The sequence below is a fragment of the Fragaria vesca genome, linkage group LG7 (assembly GCF_000184155.1).
Source record: "Fragaria vesca subsp. vesca linkage group LG7, FraVesHawaii_1.0, whole genome shotgun sequence".
Classification (NCBI taxonomy): domain Eukaryota; kingdom Viridiplantae; phylum Streptophyta; class Magnoliopsida; order Rosales; family Rosaceae; genus Fragaria; species Fragaria vesca.
In genome coordinates, this window is record NC_020497.1 from 21161064 (window position 1) to 21183869 (window position 22806).

The window sequence follows — 22806 nt, forward strand, 5'->3', positions numbered from 1 at the left end:
GAAGGGACGTGTATATATATATATATATATATATATATTACTCTAATATTAAGTTATTAACTGATTTGTTTTGTCATGTAGATACTCGGAGTTTTTTGATACTATTTTTCGTTTCGGCGAAACATGGATGGTTGGTTATTTGCTTGTATAAGAGAAAATCAGTGTCAATTTGGTACTTTTGCATGTCGTCGTGATCATACAACAAAAAATATCACGTCGTTACTGAATGATGCATGTCCTATAAATCTTCCAAATACAACAATATTCAATTTTGGTATATATCTTGATGCTCTCCAGTCCGGTATGCTAAATTCAACTAACTTCCCGCAAAAGTTCTTGCACTGTTTTTGGTGGGGTCTTCGAAATTTGAGGTCAGATGTTGTTACATAGAACCTCGCTCTCGGAATATTACTTTTGAAGTACTTAATACTATACTAAAGTGATGGTTTTATTTTTGCAGTTCTTTTGGTCAAAATCTTGAGACTAGTACATACGCCCGGGAGAACCTCTTTGCGGTTCTCATTTGCATGATTGGCATGCTAGTGGTTTTAGTATATCTCAATGCAATCTTGCAGGTTGGTATCCCATTATAACGTAGTGACACTGTATAATGCAACAATGAACTGATTACTGATGTTTACTGATCTAATTGTGGGATATATCTGGACAGACATACATGCAGATTGAAGCTAAAAAATCAGATTTGATGGAAATAGAGGAGAGGAGAACTATGGATATAGAAACATGGTTATGCGTCAATGATCTTTCTGGGGATCTCAAGACTGAGATCATGGGAAACGTGCTAGAGAAACTGAAACCAGAAGAAGATGTCAATAACGTGAAAATTCTCTCTGTCATACCATGGCGATTTCAACTGGACATAAAGAAAAACCTCTGTTTAGATATGCTACAGAAAGTAAGTCCAGCTCCAAACCTAATGATACATGGCGCGCCTAATTAATCTGTTAATAATTATTCTCTTTTATTTTGTTAAATTTAGGTTCCCATGTTTAGAGCTGGAGGAGAAAGAACGATGGATTTAATCTGTGGGTATCTTAAGCCAATCATCTATAACGAGAACAACTTTATACTTCAAGAGGGGGATCCAGTTGATAAGATGCTTTTCATCACACAAGGTGACGCAATCATCTACAGAACTAGTCCCGACGGAAGTGGCTCCTCAAGCACGAGTTCTATAAGTAACGGTGATCATTACGGTGAACAACTTCTGAATTTGGCACCAGATGTTGATCCTTTGAGCTTACCCATATCGAACTGGAGTGTCAAGTGCAGCACAAAAGTTGAAGCTTTTTTCCTCATGGCTGAAGACTTGAGAAAGATAAAGATTCATCTAGTAGAGTCTGGTTATATAATAGATGGTTTGGTTACAAACACAATGTAAACATCATCTGTAGGTAAAACCCTATTTTCATGTTTGAAGAGGTATTGGACCTCAATAACAAGCGTTGCCCACCCAGTCACTAAGCCCAAGTGCGATGCCCAGCCTCATGCTGTACTAGTGGAGGAAGTGTCGTCGGTGTACTTAATTAGCTCAGTCTAGGCTGACTAGGATCTACATTAGTCAAACCTCTTTTTTCCTCTCAGCGTTAAGGCACCCCAAATGTATCATATGCCCAAATTAATGAATGTGAAGTATTTCAAGTATGTGTTTTATCACAATATCTAACTACTTTAATAGCTTATAGTTTGAATCTATGCCAGTAACACGTTCAATCAACTAGGCAATAACTACTACACCACTTGTAATGATTTATATGTTAGTTATATAAGCTGTTTTTTGGCTCAATATATAAGAACATACACTGAAAATTGTAATCACGTAAAGGGGCATTTGAGAAATATATATATAGCAATAAACTTGTTAAATTTATCAATTCCCACGAACCTGATCGTCACCACCAGCAGTTGTGACTGATTGTCAACTCGTTACACCACAAATATATATGCTAATTATTTCAGTAAGTTAAGAAAAGTAGAGCTAGATTATCATATGATGACATATTTAGAGAGCAAAAGACAACTAATTGAGAGAGTCCAAAAGATCAAAATCGGTGTTGCAAAATCCATGGATATAACTAGCTAGCTAGCTAGCTCGATCGGTAGCTAGAGAATCAGAAGGTAATTGGAAAGAAAGGGACCTTCACGATGGAGGTGCTCAACCACAACAGAAACCCTAGCTAGTGCTTAACTGCTTCCAGAAATTATTAAAGATATTCCTTACAACAATGGATGGCCTATACATTTTTAATAACTAGATTAATAGAGAGGGTCTACATCTGGAAGATTTTGCAGTGGGAGAAAGATTATTTCCTAGAATGCTTAACCATGAGAATGTTTCGTGGATCCCACCTCACCTCATTCTTGAACCAATTCGCAATCGAATCCAAAATGCCAACGTAACTAAATCTCTACCACTGTAGAGTAACAGTATCCTGTTGAGAAATGCTTAGGTGAAAACTTATGTAACATAATTCAATTTTATGGGTCATATATACATGATCATACACGGTTCATGGTGGAAGATGATCGACTCTGCACTAGAATTCGTGGCTTAATGATGAAGGAGGGTTAGCTAAGTGGGTGGAAGAATCTCTCAAAGTGATCCCGCCCCAGATGGTTCTGAAAAGATCTGACATTTCCTGCCCTGTTGCCAAAGCAAAAAAGAAAGAAGGAAAAAGAAGGGAGAAGCTTTTTACTACTAGGATTGAAGCAAATTTGCTCCCTATCCTTCTCTTCCCATCCTTTTTTATAAATGTTAAGTGTCTTTTAAATTTAATTATTTTAACAAAAAATAAAAATAACACTTCACGTTCATCTAAAAAGTTAGATGAGAAAATTTGCTTTCGATTGACACCCACTATCATTTCAAGTCGACCATTCTTTAATTTAATTGCCTCAAACAAGTAGATAATCCATCAGTCTAGCGAATACACAATCAAACCACAAATCTAACTAGAATGAACATATCACGAGTCATTCGTGTACATAACTTAACTAATTACCACTCTCTCTTGCTTCTCTCTGCTTGATCATCATTAGGGAACCCTAAAAAGGAATATGGGACTTGCTTGGCCTCCTCTTGTACTCATGAATCTTCATACAGCATTTAGCAGTTGAGCATTCCTCGTGATCTTGATCACATTTGAAGCCAACCAAAAACAATAAGCTTCAACCACGTACGCACTTCATCAGTAGAGAGTCGACTAGCTGGTGCTTAAAGCAACACAAAATCAGAAAGAAGAAAATTTCTTCATCAAAAGAAAAGCGGTGAGAGGAAAGAGAGAGAGAGAGAGAGGAGCCGAAGGAAAATTTACTAAAAAGACCGATAACAGAGGAAGAAAGAAATCCCATATACCCTATTAATCTGTTATTTTACTTATCAAACTCCGAAGTCCAAACCCAACCCACCACCCATGTGAAAATCAAAACCAAAATACCATCTTCTTGATCATCATTGTGTTCCTCTTTTACCATGATCCTCCACCTAACATTCCATTCCAATACACACCAGAATGATCTCCTTCCCCTCTATTTTGCTCAAACTCAGTACTTGTAGTAGTAGTTTCAGTAGTAGTGCTTGGAATCTGCTTCAAATCCTGATCAGTAGGAAACAACAGCCTTGCATGATGATGACTAGTACCAACACCTTGAAGACTTCCATAGCCACTCTCGTACCCATCAAGAGAAAAACTGAGACTTGGCTTAAACTCTTGCAAATTTGGAAACCCATGATTATTACCAGTAGAGAACATCGTAATAGTATTCGAATCTGCTACAGACATGGGAGCCATGAAAGAGTTCATTAATCCCCTTGATGCATTGATCCCGGTACTTTTGAGCAGCTCCATAGCCGAGAGATTATGAGGGGATAAAGTACTAATTCTAGAAGAGCTAGGGTTAAAGATGCTATGATGATCATACTCGTGATCCGATGTTGGTGGGTATGCTAGGTTGAGATCTTGACCTTGGTGGATCTTAGGGTTTTGAGAATCAGCGCTTTGTTGGGTCATCACCAGATCATGATGAGCAAGCTTCTTTGATGAATTGGAAGTTGATGGTGAGGAAGATGAAGATCTCTTGTTCTTCCTAGAGCCTCCACCCACTGGAACATTTCTCAAAGATCCACCGTCAGTCCAATACCTTTTACAAGTCTTGCAGAAGTACCTTGGCTGAGAGAGACTGTAATTGTTATAGTAACAGAATTTAGTGGTTGTTGAGTTGCACCTTGGACAATTCAAAGCTTGATCCTTTTGGGGTCTTCCTCTTCTTTCTAAGATAGGCCTTGAATCAGGAACTTCAGCTCCCATGGATTTAACTCCAATCCCCTGAAATTAATAAAATATAAAAACAATAAAGCAAAAGAATATGAACAAAGACAGGAAAAGGCCATAACTACGGTGGTGATTGAACTCAGAAAGTATTTGTCTCCCAAAAAAAATTTCAGACAGAGATTTATGGAGGAAGAAAGCAAAAGGAAGAAAACAAGAGATTCAGGATTACCACAGCAACAAAAGAAACAAGTTACTTTATCAGATGATGGAAAGAAAAGCTAAGAAAGAAAGAAAAAAGTGCAGTAGTACTACTACTATCAACTTTCCAAGACAAAATCAAAGACCTGAGGAAGACAACAACAATATAAATTCTGATATTAGTGGAGGGGCTGAGCTAACCCAATAACATATATATCATCTGTGGAGATGCAAAAGGATTAACTTTAGAACTAACAATCAAGTTAAAAGAGAGGTACTCTAATTCAGCTTTGAAAAAACACAACCCTAGAAGATAATTTTCATGATTTCATGGAGGAAAAGGAAAAAGAAAGCAAGCTGTCTTTACCTGTGGCCAGTGAGCTGTGTCCATGGATTAAGAAGGAGAAAAGGGAAGAGAGAAAAAGCTATCAAAGTCTTTCAGAAAGAGAGAAAAAGAAAAAAACAACCACTTTTGTAAGCAGGATGGTCTAAAAGCAAAGATGAAGCACTACTTGAGAGGAGGAGAGGGTATATGTGGTGTGGTTCCACGGGTTGCCCAACTATGAGAAAAGATGGAGAGAGTGCATGGGTGGGGTATTTTTGTCTTTTAATGCCCTTTCATTGTCATATATACATTCCCATTTCATTATCTCATTATACACATTCTCATTCATCCCTTTAAACAGAGTATTTGGAAATAATGTGTACATGCACATAAGTAGTTTAATTAGTAGAATATAAATGTCCTTGCATTTGTCAAATGTCATGATGCTTTGTAGAATTTAGTGGGTTCTTTTCTGAATTCTGACCAGAGAAAGAGGAATGAGGTTTGCATTTTTCCTGCTCCATTACTATTTCTTCTTCTTCTTCTGTTACCATTTTCAGCTGCATTTCCTTTATCAAATGACCGGAGGCCTCCTTTCATTTGTTTTCCACTGATGCCTATTTACTCGACATTAATTTTCTTTTCCATGAAGAACAATGTCTCTTTATAATTCATCATTCTATGGATTTTGGATAGACGTTTAGTCCAAATCTAATCTCCTATTGAGGAAAAGAAGAAGACAGACAGTGACCACATTAAACCTCCAATTTCTCACTCCAAAGCCAACACATATGATATACATGTAGCCCCCTAATCAAGCCAAGCTACTCCACCATTAGGCATAGCTAAATCGAGCTAGAATTCGTAGCAAACTACTCTAAAAAAGAATAGAGATTTCTCATTACACAGAGGAATATAGCGAGGGTCTTTCTAATCTTACCAAGCTTTGCGTTTGCGTACAAAAGTAAGAAGAATCACCAAGCGGAAAATGACAAGAGAGAAAAAGCTCAGTGGAGTACTATACAGAAGTCACAGAACACAAACTCATCGTGGTGACGGCGGCAGAGAGACGTCACTGCCGAAGCGGCAGAGGCGACGTGGCGGCAGCAGAGACGTGGCGGCAGACGATTGGCCGGAGAGCTAGCCTGGTTGCTGAGACTTTGAAACGTGTCGGTGGAGAATATCTAGGACTCTGGGTTCCATACTTCAATCTCCATCGAAGGAACAGTGAGATGAGAACAGTGACGAAGGAACAGTACTAAGAAGACAAAGAAGATGCGCGCATGTGGCGGTGTTCTATCTTAAACTCCGAACTCTCAACCTAAGCAACTCTAGCTGTTAAACCGTCGTACGTTTGTCTGACTCCATTAGGGTTTGAGGCAAATATCATTAGGGTTTTCAGTTCCGTACGTAACGAGGTGCTGCCACGTCTGGTTAGGGTTTTAGTCCTTAGCTGGCTGTCACTGGTAGCCGGAGCAAGCACCATTGGTTTGTACGACTTGTTGTCAAGCTCGCTTGTGGCTTTGGATTAGCAATGATTTGAGGTTTTGATAAAAACGAGGGAATCGATTCCCATATCCGTGACAGTGTTACCCATCACTGTGTGCAGGACTCGTTTGATGAGAGAGAGCTCGAATGGAATCTAGTTTGCGTTAGCTTTGCATAGTTGCACTAGGAATCTATATATGGTTAGCATTCAAGGGAGTGAAGACGATTTGTCCTTGCTCTCTTTTCCTAGTCGTTTTTGCATTTGATATTTTTGCAATTGTTTCATAGTTTGTGTGATCAAGATGTTCATTAATGGATGTGTTTCCATTTTCCATCAATTACTTCATTTCCAATGTCAATCAGAAACGCCCTCCTCAACAAAAGGGTAACAACTTCGGGCAAAGCCAGCTCCCATAGTGATGGAAAGTGTGTACAAATTCACAGGAACGAATTCACTGTCGTAGAGTAGTTCGTCTACCGTCACTAAGGATTCTAGATTCGTGTATGCAAGACTCGTTGGTTATCTATCCTTATATCGTAGGTATACCGTATACGTTTGAATCACAATAGATTACATATGCACATCTTTGTCATTCTAGTGATTTGTAGCATTTCTGAGATCTTCAATTCGGATCTCTCGTACTACTATCTAGTCATGTAATTTGGAAGAAATCTGAATGTAAAAACTTGAATTTTCCACTGAAAATGATGTGAAATTGCCTTGAAAGTTTTTCCAAAATGGCTACACAAGCGACAAGAATGAAAGCATTCCATATTCAGTGAAGAATGAGAAACGGGAAGAATACCTCTTATGGCTTCTCCGTCTTTACAAAGAAGAACCTACACACTGGTCCAGCAAAGGTAGTTCCACCCAGAAAAGCAACATGAACATGTGGGGACCTTAAGGACATTCAAAAAATCAACCATGGCCTATCCATTCCACTACCCATAAAGCTATTAGCAATGAAGCTTCCCTGGTTTTGAGTCATTACCAAATAAGTAGTTTTGTTCTTGTAAGGTTCCCCATATCTTCATCTGAATCTTACTTTGCCTAACTAATATCTTACAATTAACCAATTTAAAAACCATCTGCCCCAATTACAACAAATCTTGGTGCCTTGGTTGCCCAACACCAAAAGTTACAGAATCTTTATTTAAAGGAAACTTCAAGTCCTAAATAAAGATTAAAAATTTACATGGCAAACCTAGCAAGTTAAATGGCCCGTCTCACATTATTCTAAAGGACAACACACAAGACATATGAAAAGTTAGGCGAAGCATGCGTGTCAATTGTCAAGATAGTAATCACCCTGAACATTCCTTTAGTTTGAAAATGAAAAGAGATTCATACTTTAAAACCGGATAACTAGGGAGAATTTGTCCCCTGCTTTCACTTCTACATCCAACAGAATCTTAAAATTAATAGTTATACTTCAAGATCAAGCTGACTTCTATGTGGGGGCATAGATGGATTGGAACAATTCAACAGGAATATATTACAAGTATTGAAACTAGACCTACAGAAATGTGAGCGGCAACAAATAGGCCACTGCCACACTAGTGCACAACAATTATCGAGTTCAACTTACTCGTTCAACTTGCAGACATCAATGAACTTCTGAACTGCATTGTGGTACTGAGTTCCCTGTGACATGAACACAAATGATATCAAACACAGCTACCAACAATGTCCATTCATGAATGTGCAGGTTCATATCAAAAGTTCTCAGAACGTCAAAGTGAGATGTCCAATTAGGAGAACAAGTCAACCCATGTGTAATTACCATATGGCAAGAATCAACAAAAAATACTTTACGAATTTCAACTTATATGAGTTTCCCGCATATAGAGTTCAATGTAACAGATACCTCCCAGTAAAGCTGGTTGCAGTCCATGCACTGCCAAAACTGTAGATTCTTATCAAACAAGCAGTTAGGGATTCTTTGGAAACCTTTGGCAGCTTCCACAGCCTCTTCAGTCGACAAGGGCTTTTGAATAAACCTACCATTGCATCTGGTGCATCTTGACATCAGCTGATCTTCACTAACTTTCAGTTGGAAAGTTTCAATGACCTGCAGGTATAATTCAGATTTAGCCTGAAACAACACTTCCTCTCCATCTTATAGCTTCAATGAAAGGTAAAGCAGTTTCCCTTTAAATGCAATCGGATTGCCACAGAAGTGGGGAGTCTTTCAAACTGAGCACATGCGTACCTCAAGTAGCTGTTCATTCTTTAGAAGATTCTTCACCCTATATATTTGATTAATGATTAGATACTCATATCTAAGTAGCTTAGCATCCCGCGTCAAGAGCACTCTTTTCTCTCTGTTTGCATGATCTATTAATTCCCTGCATACAATGAATCTAAATTAATATTCTCATGGAAAAGATATTAAAACAGATTTAAGATCTACATATAAATAACATATAACAGCAGAATCTTGATAATACCTGGATTCAGGCTTTTTCGAATATGGGCTTGCAGCATCTATACCAACGCACCTTAAATGTTTAGCTAAGCCTTCAACCTGAAATAAGCATGATCAAGAAAGTAGCATGTTACATTTCAGCAGCAGAGTTATTGCAACAAGAGTGCAGCATATATGCAAAGGCTTTGTTCTTTTGAATTTTTTCTCTGGCTTATTTGGCATCACTCATGGACGAAAAAAGAGAAAAATAAACTCAAAGCATCAAACTTACCATCACATCACATAAAAACTTTGGATGTCCATCGCCCCCTACAGTCAAATCCCATGGTGCAGGACCTTTCCAATCATCGTCATATTGTCCATGCTTGTAACCCACTGATGACCGCCTTTTGCCTTTTCTTTTGGCAGCTTTGGGTTTCTTATCAGATTCTCCCAACAAAATATTTTCCCCATATTTGCTTGCAACCATCAAGAGAAATTCATCCATGGGCTGGGTATTCCTAGGTTGTGTCACTATAGCTGTTCCCTCTACGGCACTTATATCATTAGAAACATCTGTAGCTCGGACCATATCTACAGCTTCACGAAATTTCATCCTTACAACTTTATTACATATATCAAACTTCTCAAGAAGTACTTGTTTCAACCCAAGGTTCACAATGGGGGGATGATGTTCAGAAGAAGAGTGAACTAAGATCCCTGCAGTTACAATTTCAGTAACTCCACCACCAACAGGAAGTAGCAATTTGTATGACAAAAGGCAAGGCTTCAAATATAAATAATCTTATCCTTTCTGTGATTAACACAATAACGTGCAAGAAAAGCAAAAACTCTAGTATACGAAGCAATTAATGTGATCTAGAGATGTAGCATGACGGACCTTCCTTGATGACCTTCTCTCGGAAGACATTGAATATTTCAAGCAAGCAATGTGCATCCATAGCTGCATATGTTTTCTGCTCTTCTGTAAGAGGACGACATGACCAATCACTACATTGTAGTTCCTAAAGAAGAGATGTGTTACTTTTAACAACTTATTACATTAACTAAAAAAAAAACCATCTCATCACTCCATCGCACTACTTACAGCCCAAATTATGATACTGCAGAGTAGGATAGGAACACAAATGATACTCAAATTAGCATGAAAAAAGTTTCAAAAGCCAAACCTTTGAAAGAGAAGTGCCAAGGAGTTCTTTGCAGATAGTTGCCAAACTCTTGGTTTCCTTTGGTGCCTTCTTTCCAGGTGGTTTCTGTTGCAAATGCTGGTATATGCTTGTAATATCCAAATATGGCTCCACCTGTTCACCATATATTCATGAGCAATGATCCCAAAATTAAAATCCTCTCTATAGAAAACTACCAACAAAGACTCTACAAAACCACTCTTCACAGTTAACTAGCTTTCCATCATCAAGGGTGACTACTCGAAGCAGAAACTAGGTCATAAGCAATTCATATTGAACACAATAACTCAACTTTCAACCCAAACTCACATCACAGTGTCACACTATCAACAAAATGGCCTTGTTTCGCTTCTTCACTAACATCCATACAATTTAAGCAAGAATTTGAATATTTCCACTAAATAAGCATCATTATGAAACAGAGCAAAAAACAGAGCAAGGTAAAAAGCATTCAACTTTGTTAAAATTACTAACTGGGTAACTCTAAAGCATTGAACTTTACTCAGATAACTCTAAATCTCTTACCCTATCAAACCCAGAATCACAACCCATTGAGCTGAACGTCGATGACAAGTAAATCAAATCCTGCTTAAACCTGAAACCCAGTTTCAGAACATCAGGAGAAACAAACGCGTCCCTCAGAAGTTCCCAGATTGAAGGAAAAGGGAGGGAGGCCAAGTCGAGGAGGAAGACGACGACCGAGTCGAGTTCGTGGCCGAGTTGGCAGGCGAGTTGGAGGAGAGAGACGGTTGGGTAAGTGGGGTGATGGGAGCGGAGGGGCTTCCACTCGGCGTCGAGGGCAATGATGGTGGAGCGCGTCAGGGAGGAAGTGAGGTGAGTGAACTCGGGGGACTCGGTGGAGGAGACCAAGTGAGTTTTCAGGGGGGTTGGATTTTGGGGATCCATGGTGGAAGAAGAAGAGTAGCTCTCAAAGTTTCACTTTTTTTGTTTTTGGGAAGACAGTAGCAATTTGGGGATGGACTAACCGGTTCGGTTCCGGTCCAAACTAATTTTCGAAGCCGGGTTGAACTAACCGGTTCGGTTTCGGTTGAATTCGGGTTATGAAATCGTCAAAATAGATCGAGAGATTTGTCCGTGCTGTGAGTCTTGTCAGAGCGCTTTCTCCTCCTTGACTATAAGGAGCGCTTTCTCCTCCTTGACTATAAGGAGTAGAGAGATTTAACTTTAATCAGCATTGACGGGATTTGAATCTAGGTGAGGGTTCCACATCTAAGTTTTTACCAACTCGACTAAATGTGGTGATTATATCTTCTAGTGTTAAAATGTCACGAAACATGTTACTTAAAAAACCAACATCACGTTCGGAGGCGCTATCTCAAATTTGTAAAATGTTTCATTATTTTGCGTGTTACCAAAATAGGTGTGGGGTTATTGGTCAAACAAAACATTGTATCTTATATACGAAAATAAAGACTGAAAAATAAAATAAAATGTAAATTAATTCGTGACATTGCTCGAAATGAAAGATTTGTTGTTTGAATTGGTGCATCATGAAACCAAATTTTTGAACAATTAATTCAGCGAGAACTCATATTACGATTTTAAACACCATGTGGTGATACAACCTAATAGAATCACAACACCTATGAACAACAAACAAACAGACGGAGTAGAAAAAACATATATTATCTCGACCAGACTAACGAGTGACAAGTACATTTGATATGGGCTAATCATACTAGCACATACCACCGGATGTACTAGAAGTGCATAAGTCATCGTATCATTAAATTTCATAGTTACTTTTAGCACCTTATAGTATAAAGGATTAAATTCATTTTACCCTCATGAGGTTTCGAGTTGACTTCATTTCTAAATTTCATCAGCTTTGCCTATTTGCTAAGACTCCATCAAAATTGAACCTTAATTTGACTTTATAGCTCACTTTAAGGACTAGAACAGTCGGTTAACGACAAAACATTTTATGAGCTGTTTTATAAGATTCCATGTTAGCATTTAACCTTCAAATTGGACAAAGTCTTAGACAATAAGCTAGACAGATGAAAATTGGAAACTTCAGGAGGTGAATTTTCAAAATTGAGAGAACGGGGAGTAAAATGAAGTTAACCCTAAATCTTAGGAGAGTAAACTGAATTTAATGCTAGTATAAATTTGCCCAAAAAATTTGAACCAGACCTTTGGGGTTTTAGGCCCAACACCACATTACCCATCTTCTATTTCGTTTCTATTTTTACATCCGACCCGACCCGGCCCCGTCAACCAAACAGTGGCGCCAAAACAACACCACCACTTCCCGCCATACGGCGCCAAACTCCATTTCCGCGCCAAAAACCACCCAGTCCTTAAATACCACCGCGACCCAAATCGGGAGTCGAGATTTCACAGACACCAAAAAATGGTGGCGGCCCTGAGAAAGAGAACCCGAGCCTTAAACCCCCAACTCGTAATGGAAACCGGATCTGAATCCGAAAACGACGACGTTTGCTGCGAGGAATGTGGGTCCGGCCACTCTCCGGCGGAGCTTCTTCTCTGCGACGGATGCGATAAAGGGTATCATCTGTTCTGCCTCAGACCCATTCTCGTTAATGTGCCAAAGGGATCTTGGTTCGGGCCGTGTTGCTCTAAACAGAAGAAACCCAAATGTGAGTTCATCGAGTTTTTCAGTTTTCTTTGGGTTTAGATTTTGGATTGGTTCCGATGAATTTGTTGTGTTGTTGAATTGTTGAATTGGGTTTTATGGTTTTGTTGCTTTTGGGTTGTTGAATTTGAGCTGTTTGATTAGTTTGGTGGATACCCAGTTTCGGTTAAAGCTGGTTTCTTTGGTTATTGCAGCTTTTCCTCTCATTCAGACCAAAATTGTTGACTTCTTTCGGATTCAGAGAAACGTCGAAACACTGGAGAAGTTAAGTCAAGGTAAAACACAATTGAATTACATGGTTTAAAATTGCCTTTCAAATTTGGGTGTGTCTGAAAATGTTTGTTCTATTTTGTTGGGACTAAAATGGATTCTTGGATTGGAATTGTTTGTAGATAATCGGAAGAAGCGAAGGAGGGGAAGTAGTTTGGTGGTGTCGAAAAAGAGGAGGAAAATGTTGCCATATCATCCGAGTGAGGATCCTGCAGTGAGATTGAGGCAAATGGCGTCCCTTGCAACAGCTTTGACGGCCACGGGAACTGAGTTTAGTAATAAGCTAACTTATAGGCCTGGCATGGCGCCGAGGGAGGCCAACTGTCCAGATTATGAACAAGGAGGCATGCAGGTAATTAACATTCACTTTTTAAACTCAGATATAAATTGATTGGTAACTAGAACTGTTCAATCAGTGTCTGATAGTTTATGGTTTGTTATGTTATACTGTTATAGACTGTGAACATGTCCCTCTTTGATTGATAAGGATCAGATTTGGTGCATTCAGCTCAAAATTTGGACTAGTCATTACTTGTCTATTAAGTGGATTGTGCCTCAGTCAAATTTCTTGGCAAACCCAAATCCCTAGATATAGTGATCATGAGTAGTATTATGGCTGGATCAATGTCTTTGCTTCTGTATGTAGACTAAAGTTTACATGGATCAGACTTGGTTAACCACTGATTCAACTCTCACTTTTTAAAAGGTTCTATTGGTGTGTAGCAAAAGTAGAAGAACCAATCACATTACAGTAAGTTACAGTATCTTTAATCTGTATAGACAAGAATTTTAGGGTAGAAAATGGGAGCTTTAGTTGGTTAGCTGTAGTTACGCAACGAAAACGAAACTGCTTCTAGACAACTTGGTGAATGTGAAGTCATTATATGAAACTGCTGGCCATATCGGACTTGCATAGTTACATGATGATGAGTAATTAATGGGGTTAACTCTTTTTATAGCTTTGATATGGCGGTTTTAAAAAAGAAAACCGGGCCGAAAAGAAAAGGACAGAATTCTCTTATGAGGCCAGGGAGAGAGATTGATGTTTTGCTGGAATATGCTGAATTTAGAATTAGTTGTGGTGCATATATGCATAATATTTCATGCCTGTGATGCATTGCAAGTTTCTCATACGTAATATAGTGATGTTTATTGATGAACTGATTTCGTGTGTTTCAGGTTTTGTCAAAAGAAGATTTTGAAACTTTAAATTTATGCAAAATCATGATGGAAAGAGGAGAATGTCCGCCCCTCATGGTTGTTTTTGATCCTCAGGAAGGGTGAGTATAAGAACAACAAACATACTTTCTCATGAAAGCCGATATAATTGAACTCCTAATTTATTGTTGTTTCTTAACTTTTATAGGTTCACAGTTGAGGCTGATAAGCCTATTAAGGATTGGACGATAATCACAGAATATGCTGGAGATGTTGATTACTTGAAGAACCGTGAAAATGATGATGGGGATAGCATTATGACATTACTTTCAGCTGCTGATCCTTCAAAAAGCCTTGTCATTTGTCCTGACAAGTATGGCAACATTGCCCGCTACATCAATGGCATCAACAATCACACAAGGTTAGCTCATCATCTTCTTTTTGAAATTTTGATTGCATGCCTTGGTGTGTGTACCTTATTCCAACATATGAAAGCCCTGAAAGTCATATTCAACTGAAATTTTTGTAAGTTGGATAGCTGCATTGTCGTCTATATGACTGACTCTGAAAGGAATAACATACCTTATCCCCTTGATCCTTTATGAGTGATAAGTTAAAAGTAAACATTACATGTCTTAAAAGCCAATATGGTCCTTATAAGTAGAACTCTGAATACACTACTGCATAGTTATCCAACATGGTAACTGCTGTTTTTAAGTCATTCAAATGCTGCATGATGTATTAAGCTTTGATAAGGTGTAGAAGTGTAGAACATTATTAAGCATAAAATGTTGTCTGCAGAGAAGTGTGGATTGCTTGTGTGACAATATAATTAAAGTTACTCTAAATTGGTGCAGGGAAGGGAGAAAGAAGCAGAACCTAAAATGCGTAAGATTTGATGTCAACGGCGAGTCTCGAGTATTACTGATTGCCAACAGGGATATACCAAAGGGAGAAAGATTGTATTATGATTACAATGCATATGAGAATGAATATCCTACTGAGCACTTTGTGTAGCCTTCTTTGTGTCACCAACTCTCCCCTTCCCCCCAGTAAATAAAATGAAGCTAATATCATTAGTCATGATTGCTTATCTAAGACCACAATTCTTTCGTTTATTTACATTCAATCTCGAATTACAGCGAATGAGGATATGCAATCTGCAATTAAAATGCACCACATTGGTTCTTTTTTTTATCAGAACAAATTATCTGCCAGTGGCATCCCTTCACAAAGGATTAGAAATTGGCTAAAGCTCTGGATTTACTTTAAGAAGATGATTGCTCTAGAGTCAATGTTTTATCACACCATTGTAAACGAATGTTTCTTATCTGCGTATGCTTCTCAAATCCAAAATTTTGGATCCAAATTCGAGGCTAAGCATTTTTTTTCATCTTGATCTATGCTCATATAGTTTCAGAAATCATCTTTGGGCCTTGTCATAATGGATCATCTTAAGCCAAGTGAAGAAAACTAATTTGTGCAATCTGCAATTTAAACATGTTGTTCCTTTTAAATTGGGCTCGGTTTGTGTCCTCAAAATACAATGAGCTTACTTATATAATTATTTTTACAGAACCGTATAACACATCAACAAGGATCTGTGGCGCAATGGTAGCGCGTCTGACTCCAGATCAGAAGGTTGCGTGTTCGATTCACGTCAGGTTCAGTCTTTTTTTTCCTTCATTCTTTTTCCCCTCCTCAAATCAACTCAGGCAGATTTTTGAGATGCTATGGACACTTTTATCCTTTTGCATTTTCTAACAGTTCAATTTGTTTCCCTCTCTTGGCATATACATACACAAGGAAAGTTAAGTTGAGGTGTTGGTTGAGAGTGATGCAGAAACTGATGGGCAAGAGCAGAACTGTCAAAACAGTGAAAGACTAAGTGTGGTACAACATGACAACAGCAGAAACTGTCAGTGATCCATAGCAAAAGCACAGCACACTTTCCCTTACCTACTTATAAGTTATAACTCTCTTCAATCTTCATCATCGAGTCGAGGACCACCTCATAATGCGCACATAAATCTTTCTTCACAAACAAACAACTCTCTCTAGGGTTCTTATGTACTAATAGACTGGTCCAGAAAAACTCAGGCAGCTAATTTAAGCTGCTGCAGTACATATATAACGACCACACTGTGTCTAACCCTAGCTGGCAAAATCATTCAAAATTCGAGCAGTTGAAACTTGAAAGAGATAGAGAACAAACAAACAGAGAAAGGAGATCGGAAAAGTGGGCGCGCGCCAGCTGCGATAAGATCTGGATGGGATGATGAGATGCATCCCCACAGTTCTGTGGTCACGCGCGTACTCTCATCTCATGCATTCACTCACCCTTATGATCTTTATTTGCGCTAGCTGCAGATCGATTAGGGTTTGATATACGTATGCAGTTTTGATCTGTAAGTTTTAGATTTATATCCCCAAATCTGTGGTCCTTTTTATCACATCTGTAAGCATGAAGCCATGAACTGAACTTTTAATTGTACTTATTGGCTTCGGTTGATGTTTAGGAGGTCCAGCCAAACAAACACCTGCTTTCAGAGATTTTTCATCAGAAAACTAGCTAGGCATATATTTCGATCCCAGTAAGAAATGTTCAGCACCTATATGCAGTATTGCAGTTCAAGATTTGATACAACTGGTATATAATTGGACTGAGAACGCGCATAATGTGTTTACAAGAGCCCTACTTGCACGTCGTGCATACAATAATTTCTTTTACGTCTTGATTAGATGAAGATAAGGGATCATTCGTACTCGATCTAATCATTCTGTTGGGATCGAGTTGTCCATGCAAATGAACTTAGGCAAAATCAATCAAAGTTCGTTGAGAACTAGCAGTACCAGCGGCATCAACCTGTTTTGGTTTTTTCTTTTTGTCAAAACGCAAAACAGTTCAAATAATCGATCCAATACTTCTGAACAATATCTTAAGTACAAATTTTGGACCACCGACATGCAATCGTGACTTGTCCAAATATGAATCTCTGCCTTTTCTTCTGCTAGGGCTAAATATATATAAATTGTGGGAAAAATATATTGGGACCAAATTGAAATTCGAAAGTGTGTATAATTGAATCTATATATATAAGAAAAAGAAAAGAGTTTGGTAGTAGATCCCCATCATCCTAAATTGACATATATTTTCATGGAAATTGAACCAATCACAGACCCTACACCAGCCTGTTTGGTGGAGAGCTGTCTCTCTACACAAACATACACTTATATCTATCTATATATCTATCTACAACAACATGAATCGCATTCCACAGCTACACATTCATATATAACACAGTTTTTCTATTACAGAAGATTTACAGGTCGATATCCAAAGCCGTGGTACGTTGTATGATCATAACATTGGTGAGGACCATATCATAACCACGTACGAATTCACATATCAATGTCAATATGACGGATGATGATAAATCCCAATTGGGGTACAGTAGAAGAGTTGTAGTTTTCAGTTTGTTGCTTTTCATTTGTCGAAAGAAGCTATAGCTAGAGATGAGCCTCTCTCCGGCTCTCCCATATCCAAAGGTTTGATTCGTGCATCATTTCACTCGCCCTCATCGAAAGCTTTCCTTGTCTCAAAGTAGATCCTGGTTTAGATTTGATCATGTATTACATGTCTTTTTTTTCGATAGTCAACTTTGTTTGATCGACTGGTTCTGATGAAGGGCAACATTTCGTCATCAAGGTAGTGTGTTATATATTCCATTCATGCATCTGCTTAGCTTGTGCATGTGCAGATATGTGTGATCGATATATCTAATACGTATACCAAGTTTCCAACCCAAAATGTGCATAAACAGTTCTTCTTAATACAAACAAAGAAATCATCAATCAAGGAAATGATTGGATATGGGAAAAATGGTTAACTCGAACTAAGAAGATATGATTTTTGTGTTATGGTATGATGTTTCGGCTAATTAATAGTCAAACAAATCGCAGTAATGTATGCACAAGCAAATTTTCAAGTTAAATAGAGCGTTAGACGATAGGGTGCGGCTATTGCCACCCCACCAAATGCTTTCTTCACCCCATATTTCAATTTTAAACTAAATATTCCAATACTAACCCCACAATCAAGAATTTTTGTGAAAATATAATATTAAAATAAAATCCAAACAACATCAATTCTCTACATCTTTACATTGGAAAAAAAAAACAAAAAACAAAATACTCTACATTTTTCTAAATCAGATTTGTAGAATCACTTCAATATTCAACATGGTGGTTATACAGTGTGATATATGAGATTGTTAGTTCTTATTTTTATTTTATTTATGGTTTCAAACGTAGTATTTCATATATATATATATATAATATTCATAATCGTAAAGAAAAAACTACAAGAAAGAGATCGAGGAGAATATAGGATGTGGTTTGAGAAGAATGGAGGTATGCGTCAATTATATTGATGAAATATTATCATTTTTGTAATTGTAAGTTAAAAGAAAGAAAATAAAAACTAGATTTTCACAAAATTTTAATGGCAGAATTGGAATTTTAAAGGTAAAAAATTAGATGTGAGGTGAACTGAGAATTTAGTGGGGTGGAAATAGCCGCACCCTAGACGATATTAGTTCCTTTGTCGACAACCGATTTGGGATGACTAGCTAACATCGGCCCACAATCTCAAAATCTCATGCACAAACTAATTGACCGATACTATATATATATATATATATATATATATATATATATATATATATATATATGTANCATAGTACTATTTATATATTGTTTTTAGAAAGTAACAAGGGTGTTATCGATCCATAATCATGATAACTATCGTTGTATGTGATTATCAAGGAAACAATAATAAATGCATTATTGATGAATATTACACGCACATTCATTCGTAGTTCTATTAACATGTTTAGTTTGTTCTTTAAATAGATCATGTTAAACTATACACTATATAGTACATATAATCATCGCATTGTGAAATCGAAATTTATATATGTAATCATTAGAATGAATAACTTAGATTCGTCAATATATAAATACTACATTATCAAGTTAGTACCAACAAAATTCCCCAATATGTTTATACCTTATTTTATCCATGTCGGCTCTCAACTATATGGAGTAATATGAGGCACCATGCACATGTACCTAACAAGAATGCCCTTTTCTTTATTAAACATGTATGTACACACACGAACCCAGATGGAGATCGAGAACACTGCTCCTTGGAGTTTTATGTGTGATCCATGCATGAGCACAATGTTTGTCTCAAATTTGGTTTAGAAAACTAAAATCATAGACCATTCCCAATTTGTATACAACAAGCTTGTATGGGTCAACTACTTATAGAAGTGAATCACAAATTACTAGAAGAAACCACCGTACCAATACCAATACCATGGACTCTAATTTTCGATAATTATAATTAAGAGCCAAGAATCCTGGCTGGTGCTCTGGGGATCTTCCTCGATCCAGAAAATTGAGTATTCTTGTTGCTTGAGTCCTGGGTATGCCTTGTTAATTTGATGTAATATATTGTTCATTTGGATTCGCAACTTCCAAATACATATATACTACTACAAACTGATCACCAATCCATGTACAAATATACGTATATAGTTGGCAATTGGCAGGCCAACAAATGAAAGAGTTCCAATCATACACTCATTATTGGTGATTAATTTCTGCTTAGTGTTAGTATAGCAGTTCGATAACCAAATATAAACCCTAAAAAGCTAGCTAATATTTGTTGTTGTGTTTATTTGTTGGTACACCAACTTCATTATGTGGATGCCATGTGGCACGTAGGGTTTGTTTCTGGGTTTGCCTGGCCTCCATGTGAAGGACAGATCGAGCATTGTGAAACAGATGGATATTCCATAACTTGAACCACAGATTTCCTCTTATCAAAACTAACACTTTCTTTCGTTATAGATGAATGTATTATCATATGTATATGTACGTATAGCTAGCGTAAAATAGAGGCAAGCAACTCCTTTGGTAGTTTGCATCATGCATGATGCAAGGTATCCTTGTTACTTGTTTTCATATCCCCTTTCCAGATAAGTGTGCGTACTCTTAAAATCTTGGGATTTGCGTCGTGAAAGATTAGGCTAATTAACAACTTATGCTTAATTAATTGGTTGTTTAGCAATTCCAAGACAAAAAAAACTGATGTGAATAACATTATTCTGGTAAATAAACTGTAAATGAATATTTATCGTTTTGTACTCATAAAAGCGTTTACTTCACATGATCGAAGGTGTTTAAATATGAAAATAAGTTATCTTTCGACGTTTAAACGTTTTTTTTATTTTTCATAAACTACTCTACATACCGATGAAGGAACAAAACTTGACACGAATCGTTGAAAGTTTGAAACTGAGTATGTGCAACTTAATTACAGACTATAGAAATCAATCTGACGGTGGTTATTTGTTGAAGAAATGACCGCCGATGGATTAATGTCGGGAAGCTCTTATAAAGATTGAAGTAGATGTCACATGTTTCTCTTTATTCTGCAGAAAAAGCAAAGAGCGTCTTTCTGGTGTGCATTTTGGGTGTCAATTAGCTTTAGCATGACTTGTACTAATCATCGTTGCAGTAAAAAGAAGGTTGGCCGGAATATTTCACACAGAGACCTACGTACCTAGCTAGCTATAATCAACTCATTCTAAAGTAAAACAAGCACTAGCTTAATCACTTTTCATTACTTATATATATATTTCACTTCCTTGTCTCCTTTGCTTGTTATTTCACTTATTTGCTTTTGTAATCGATCTCAGCTGAATTCTCGTCATAGTTCATGCACTATGAACTTGTATTAGAAATTCAAAGTTTAAGACTACAAGCGGTTAAAAACCAAAAGAAGTCCATTTGGACCGATCATATATAACGGAACGGGTGCAGTAGTGTACATCTGGTCAGTAATTAACTAAAAGATTAATAATTGATCAAAATTAGATTTATATTTAAGGATTGAAAATAAAATAAATCAACTTAAAAATAATTTTCTTCATCCTTAGATTTACATCTAACGGTGACTGATCATGAATCTCTTAGTTAATTAGTGACCAAAGAACACTACTGATAACGGATGACATAATAACATCAAGTGCGTGTATTAGTTATTATCATAAAACATTAATCAATTACCATAAATGGTAAGAAACTGAAATTGCGTGTCATGTATTCGATCACTTGCTCCGTCGGTGTACAAAGAACTTTTAACTACGGACAAAAACAATCATCATTTTGAATTGGATTAACAAAGGTAAGCACTAAGCTAGCTAGGTAGTGATAGTGTTACGTAGGTGCTGACTATTACTTCCGCATTGGAGGAATTGAACAATATTAAAGAGAGATTGCAAGTAAACTGCCTGGTTTAGCGGAAACAAGCTGACTTTTACTTTGGGACTTTTGAGGGTTTGTGTATGCCTCGATTGGTAACAAGCGAAAACCTAATGACAAAACTCACCTAATTTAGTACTAATTACTTCGTGCATTTTATATTGATCGATCATTGTGTTTCACACTTTCACCTTTTGACTCATAGTGTTTGTGTGGCTAACTCGAGTAACATAAAAACATTATCTATCGAATCACATATAATTGTTAGTCCATGTTCGATGATCAACAAATGATCAATGATAAGAGATTATTCAGTTATTCATCGTATATTGTAAGTTAAATCAATTACTTTAGATATTTTATAACTACAGTATATCAAGCGGATAAAGATTCTTCAAAACAAGAAAAATGTTACTACTTATTAAACATAAAGCTTACTGATTATGACCCGCTACCATTTCATTAATTCTCGCTTGGATTCTTAAAAATTGCAAATTGCTTCCTCTATCTCAATTCAAACGTGCAAACACATTAAAACTCCAATTAACTATGGCGGATTTTCATCAATAGTTAGGTAGCACGCTTGTTTAAGCAATGGTACTTGATCAGTTCAAGATTTAAAATAGGTTATTTTCCCTAAATTAACTACAGTAATGAACATCCTAATGGCATGAAATCCTCTTAGTAAAAGTTAAAACCCTTGAATGGAAAACCCATGCAGAACCCATGCCCTATAATATTATCCAGAAAAAACCAGATTTGACCTGTCAGTCTGTTTCAAGTGTTATTGGGCATAGCTGGAAGCATCACAACCCAATCCCATCCCCTCTTAACCTCTTTTAAATATATGGATGTGAAATTCACGTCTTTTAAATTGTAATTCATACTCTCATTTTTTATTTTTAGTCATTATTTACATAAAAAGATAAAAATTAAGTAATTAAAAACAAAATTTAAGTTACAAAAAATAAAAAATAGAAGTGTTAATTATAGGCTGATCATAGTCACAGTAGTAACTAGTAACTACATTAATATTTTGTATAAAAAGAAACTAAATTCATATTAATATTATTGGTAATTTTGGATGTGGCAAAATGACAAATAGGTAACACTCATATAGGTCACTGAATTATATAGAGGTCTCTAAAATTAATAATATCAACAACATAAGGGTCATATGTCTCTGACTATTGACCACTACTAGGGCATTACTAATCGACGGTCATAAATTTATTAATTTTTGGTTCCATGGTTCTGATTCCTCAATTAGACTTCTCACGTCAACAATATTGGCATGGACCCAAAGTGGAAAGTGACCAACCTTACACTTATAACTTATTCATTTTCCTTTTAGTCAACAATATATTCTTATTCTCTCATAGTCATTTAGGGAATGGAATATTTGGTAAAATGATACCAAAAATATAAAAAAACTGGTGTAAAAGACAAAACTTGTTTCCGTCTACCATTTTGGTAATTAATTAACCAAAATAGCAATATATAT

General features: G+C 36.9%; 4 protein-coding genes and 1 non-coding gene across 7 annotated transcripts; 3 read left to right on the forward strand and 2 right to left on the reverse strand.

The window, feature by feature from the left end:
* Positions 1 to 123: 123 nt before the first annotated feature.
* On the forward strand, positions 124 to 1402 carry LOC101310564 (cyclic nucleotide-gated ion channel 1-like). The gene is made up of 4 exons (XM_004309070.1): positions 124 to 134; positions 461 to 575; positions 671 to 916; positions 1001 to 1402. The coding sequence occupies exons 1-4, from the start codon at positions 124 to 126 to the stop codon at positions 1400 to 1402; spliced, it is 774 nt and encodes a 257-aa protein (XP_004309118.1).
* A 1480-nt stretch (positions 1403 to 2882) lies between these two features.
* On the reverse strand, positions 2883 to 4932 carry LOC101302595 (dof zinc finger protein DOF4.6-like). 3 transcript variants are annotated; one of them, XM_004307905.1, is made up of 2 exons: positions 4858 to 4932; positions 2883 to 4346 (listed from the first exon to the last, which is right to left on the reverse strand). In XM_004307905.1, exons 1-2 carry the CDS (start codon positions 4879 to 4881, stop codon positions 3489 to 3491), a joined length of 882 nt encoding a protein of 293 aa, XP_004307953.1. In that variant the 5' UTR covers positions 4882 to 4932; the 3' UTR covers positions 2883 to 3488. The 3 variants fall into 3 exon arrangements, with proteins under 3 accessions (XP_004307953.1, XP_004307955.1, XP_004307954.1); XM_004307907.1 differs by lacking the exon at positions 4858 to 4932 and adding an exon at positions 4637 to 4665; XM_004307906.1 differs by lacking the exon at positions 4858 to 4932 and adding an exon at positions 4522 to 4588.
* A 2658-nt stretch (positions 4933 to 7590) lies between these two features.
* Positions 7591 to 10825, reverse strand: LOC101303276. Its single transcript, XM_004307908.1, has 8 exons — positions 10445 to 10825; positions 9902 to 10033; positions 9613 to 9736; positions 9004 to 9431; positions 8755 to 8831; positions 8517 to 8652; positions 8172 to 8375; positions 7591 to 7948 (listed from the first exon to the last, which is right to left on the reverse strand). Exons 1-8 carry the CDS (start codon positions 10823 to 10825, stop codon positions 7889 to 7891), a joined length of 1542 nt encoding a protein of 513 aa, XP_004307956.1. The 3' UTR covers positions 7591 to 7888.
* Positions 10826 to 12296: 1471 nt separating this feature from the next.
* On the forward strand, positions 12297 to 14984 carry LOC101303561 (histone-lysine N-methyltransferase ATXR6-like). Its single transcript, XM_004307909.1, has 6 exons — positions 12297 to 12543; positions 12734 to 12814; positions 12932 to 13161; positions 13989 to 14089; positions 14176 to 14388; positions 14825 to 14984. The coding sequence occupies exons 1-6, from the start codon at positions 12297 to 12299 to the stop codon at positions 14982 to 14984; spliced, it is 1032 nt and encodes a 343-aa protein (XP_004307957.1).
* A 580-nt stretch (positions 14985 to 15564) lies between these two features.
* On the forward strand, positions 15565 to 15636 carry TRNAW-CCA. Its single transcript has one exon. It is a non-coding gene; the product is annotated as a tRNA-Trp (tRNA).
* The last annotated feature ends 7170 nt before the right edge of the window (positions 15637 to 22806 follow it).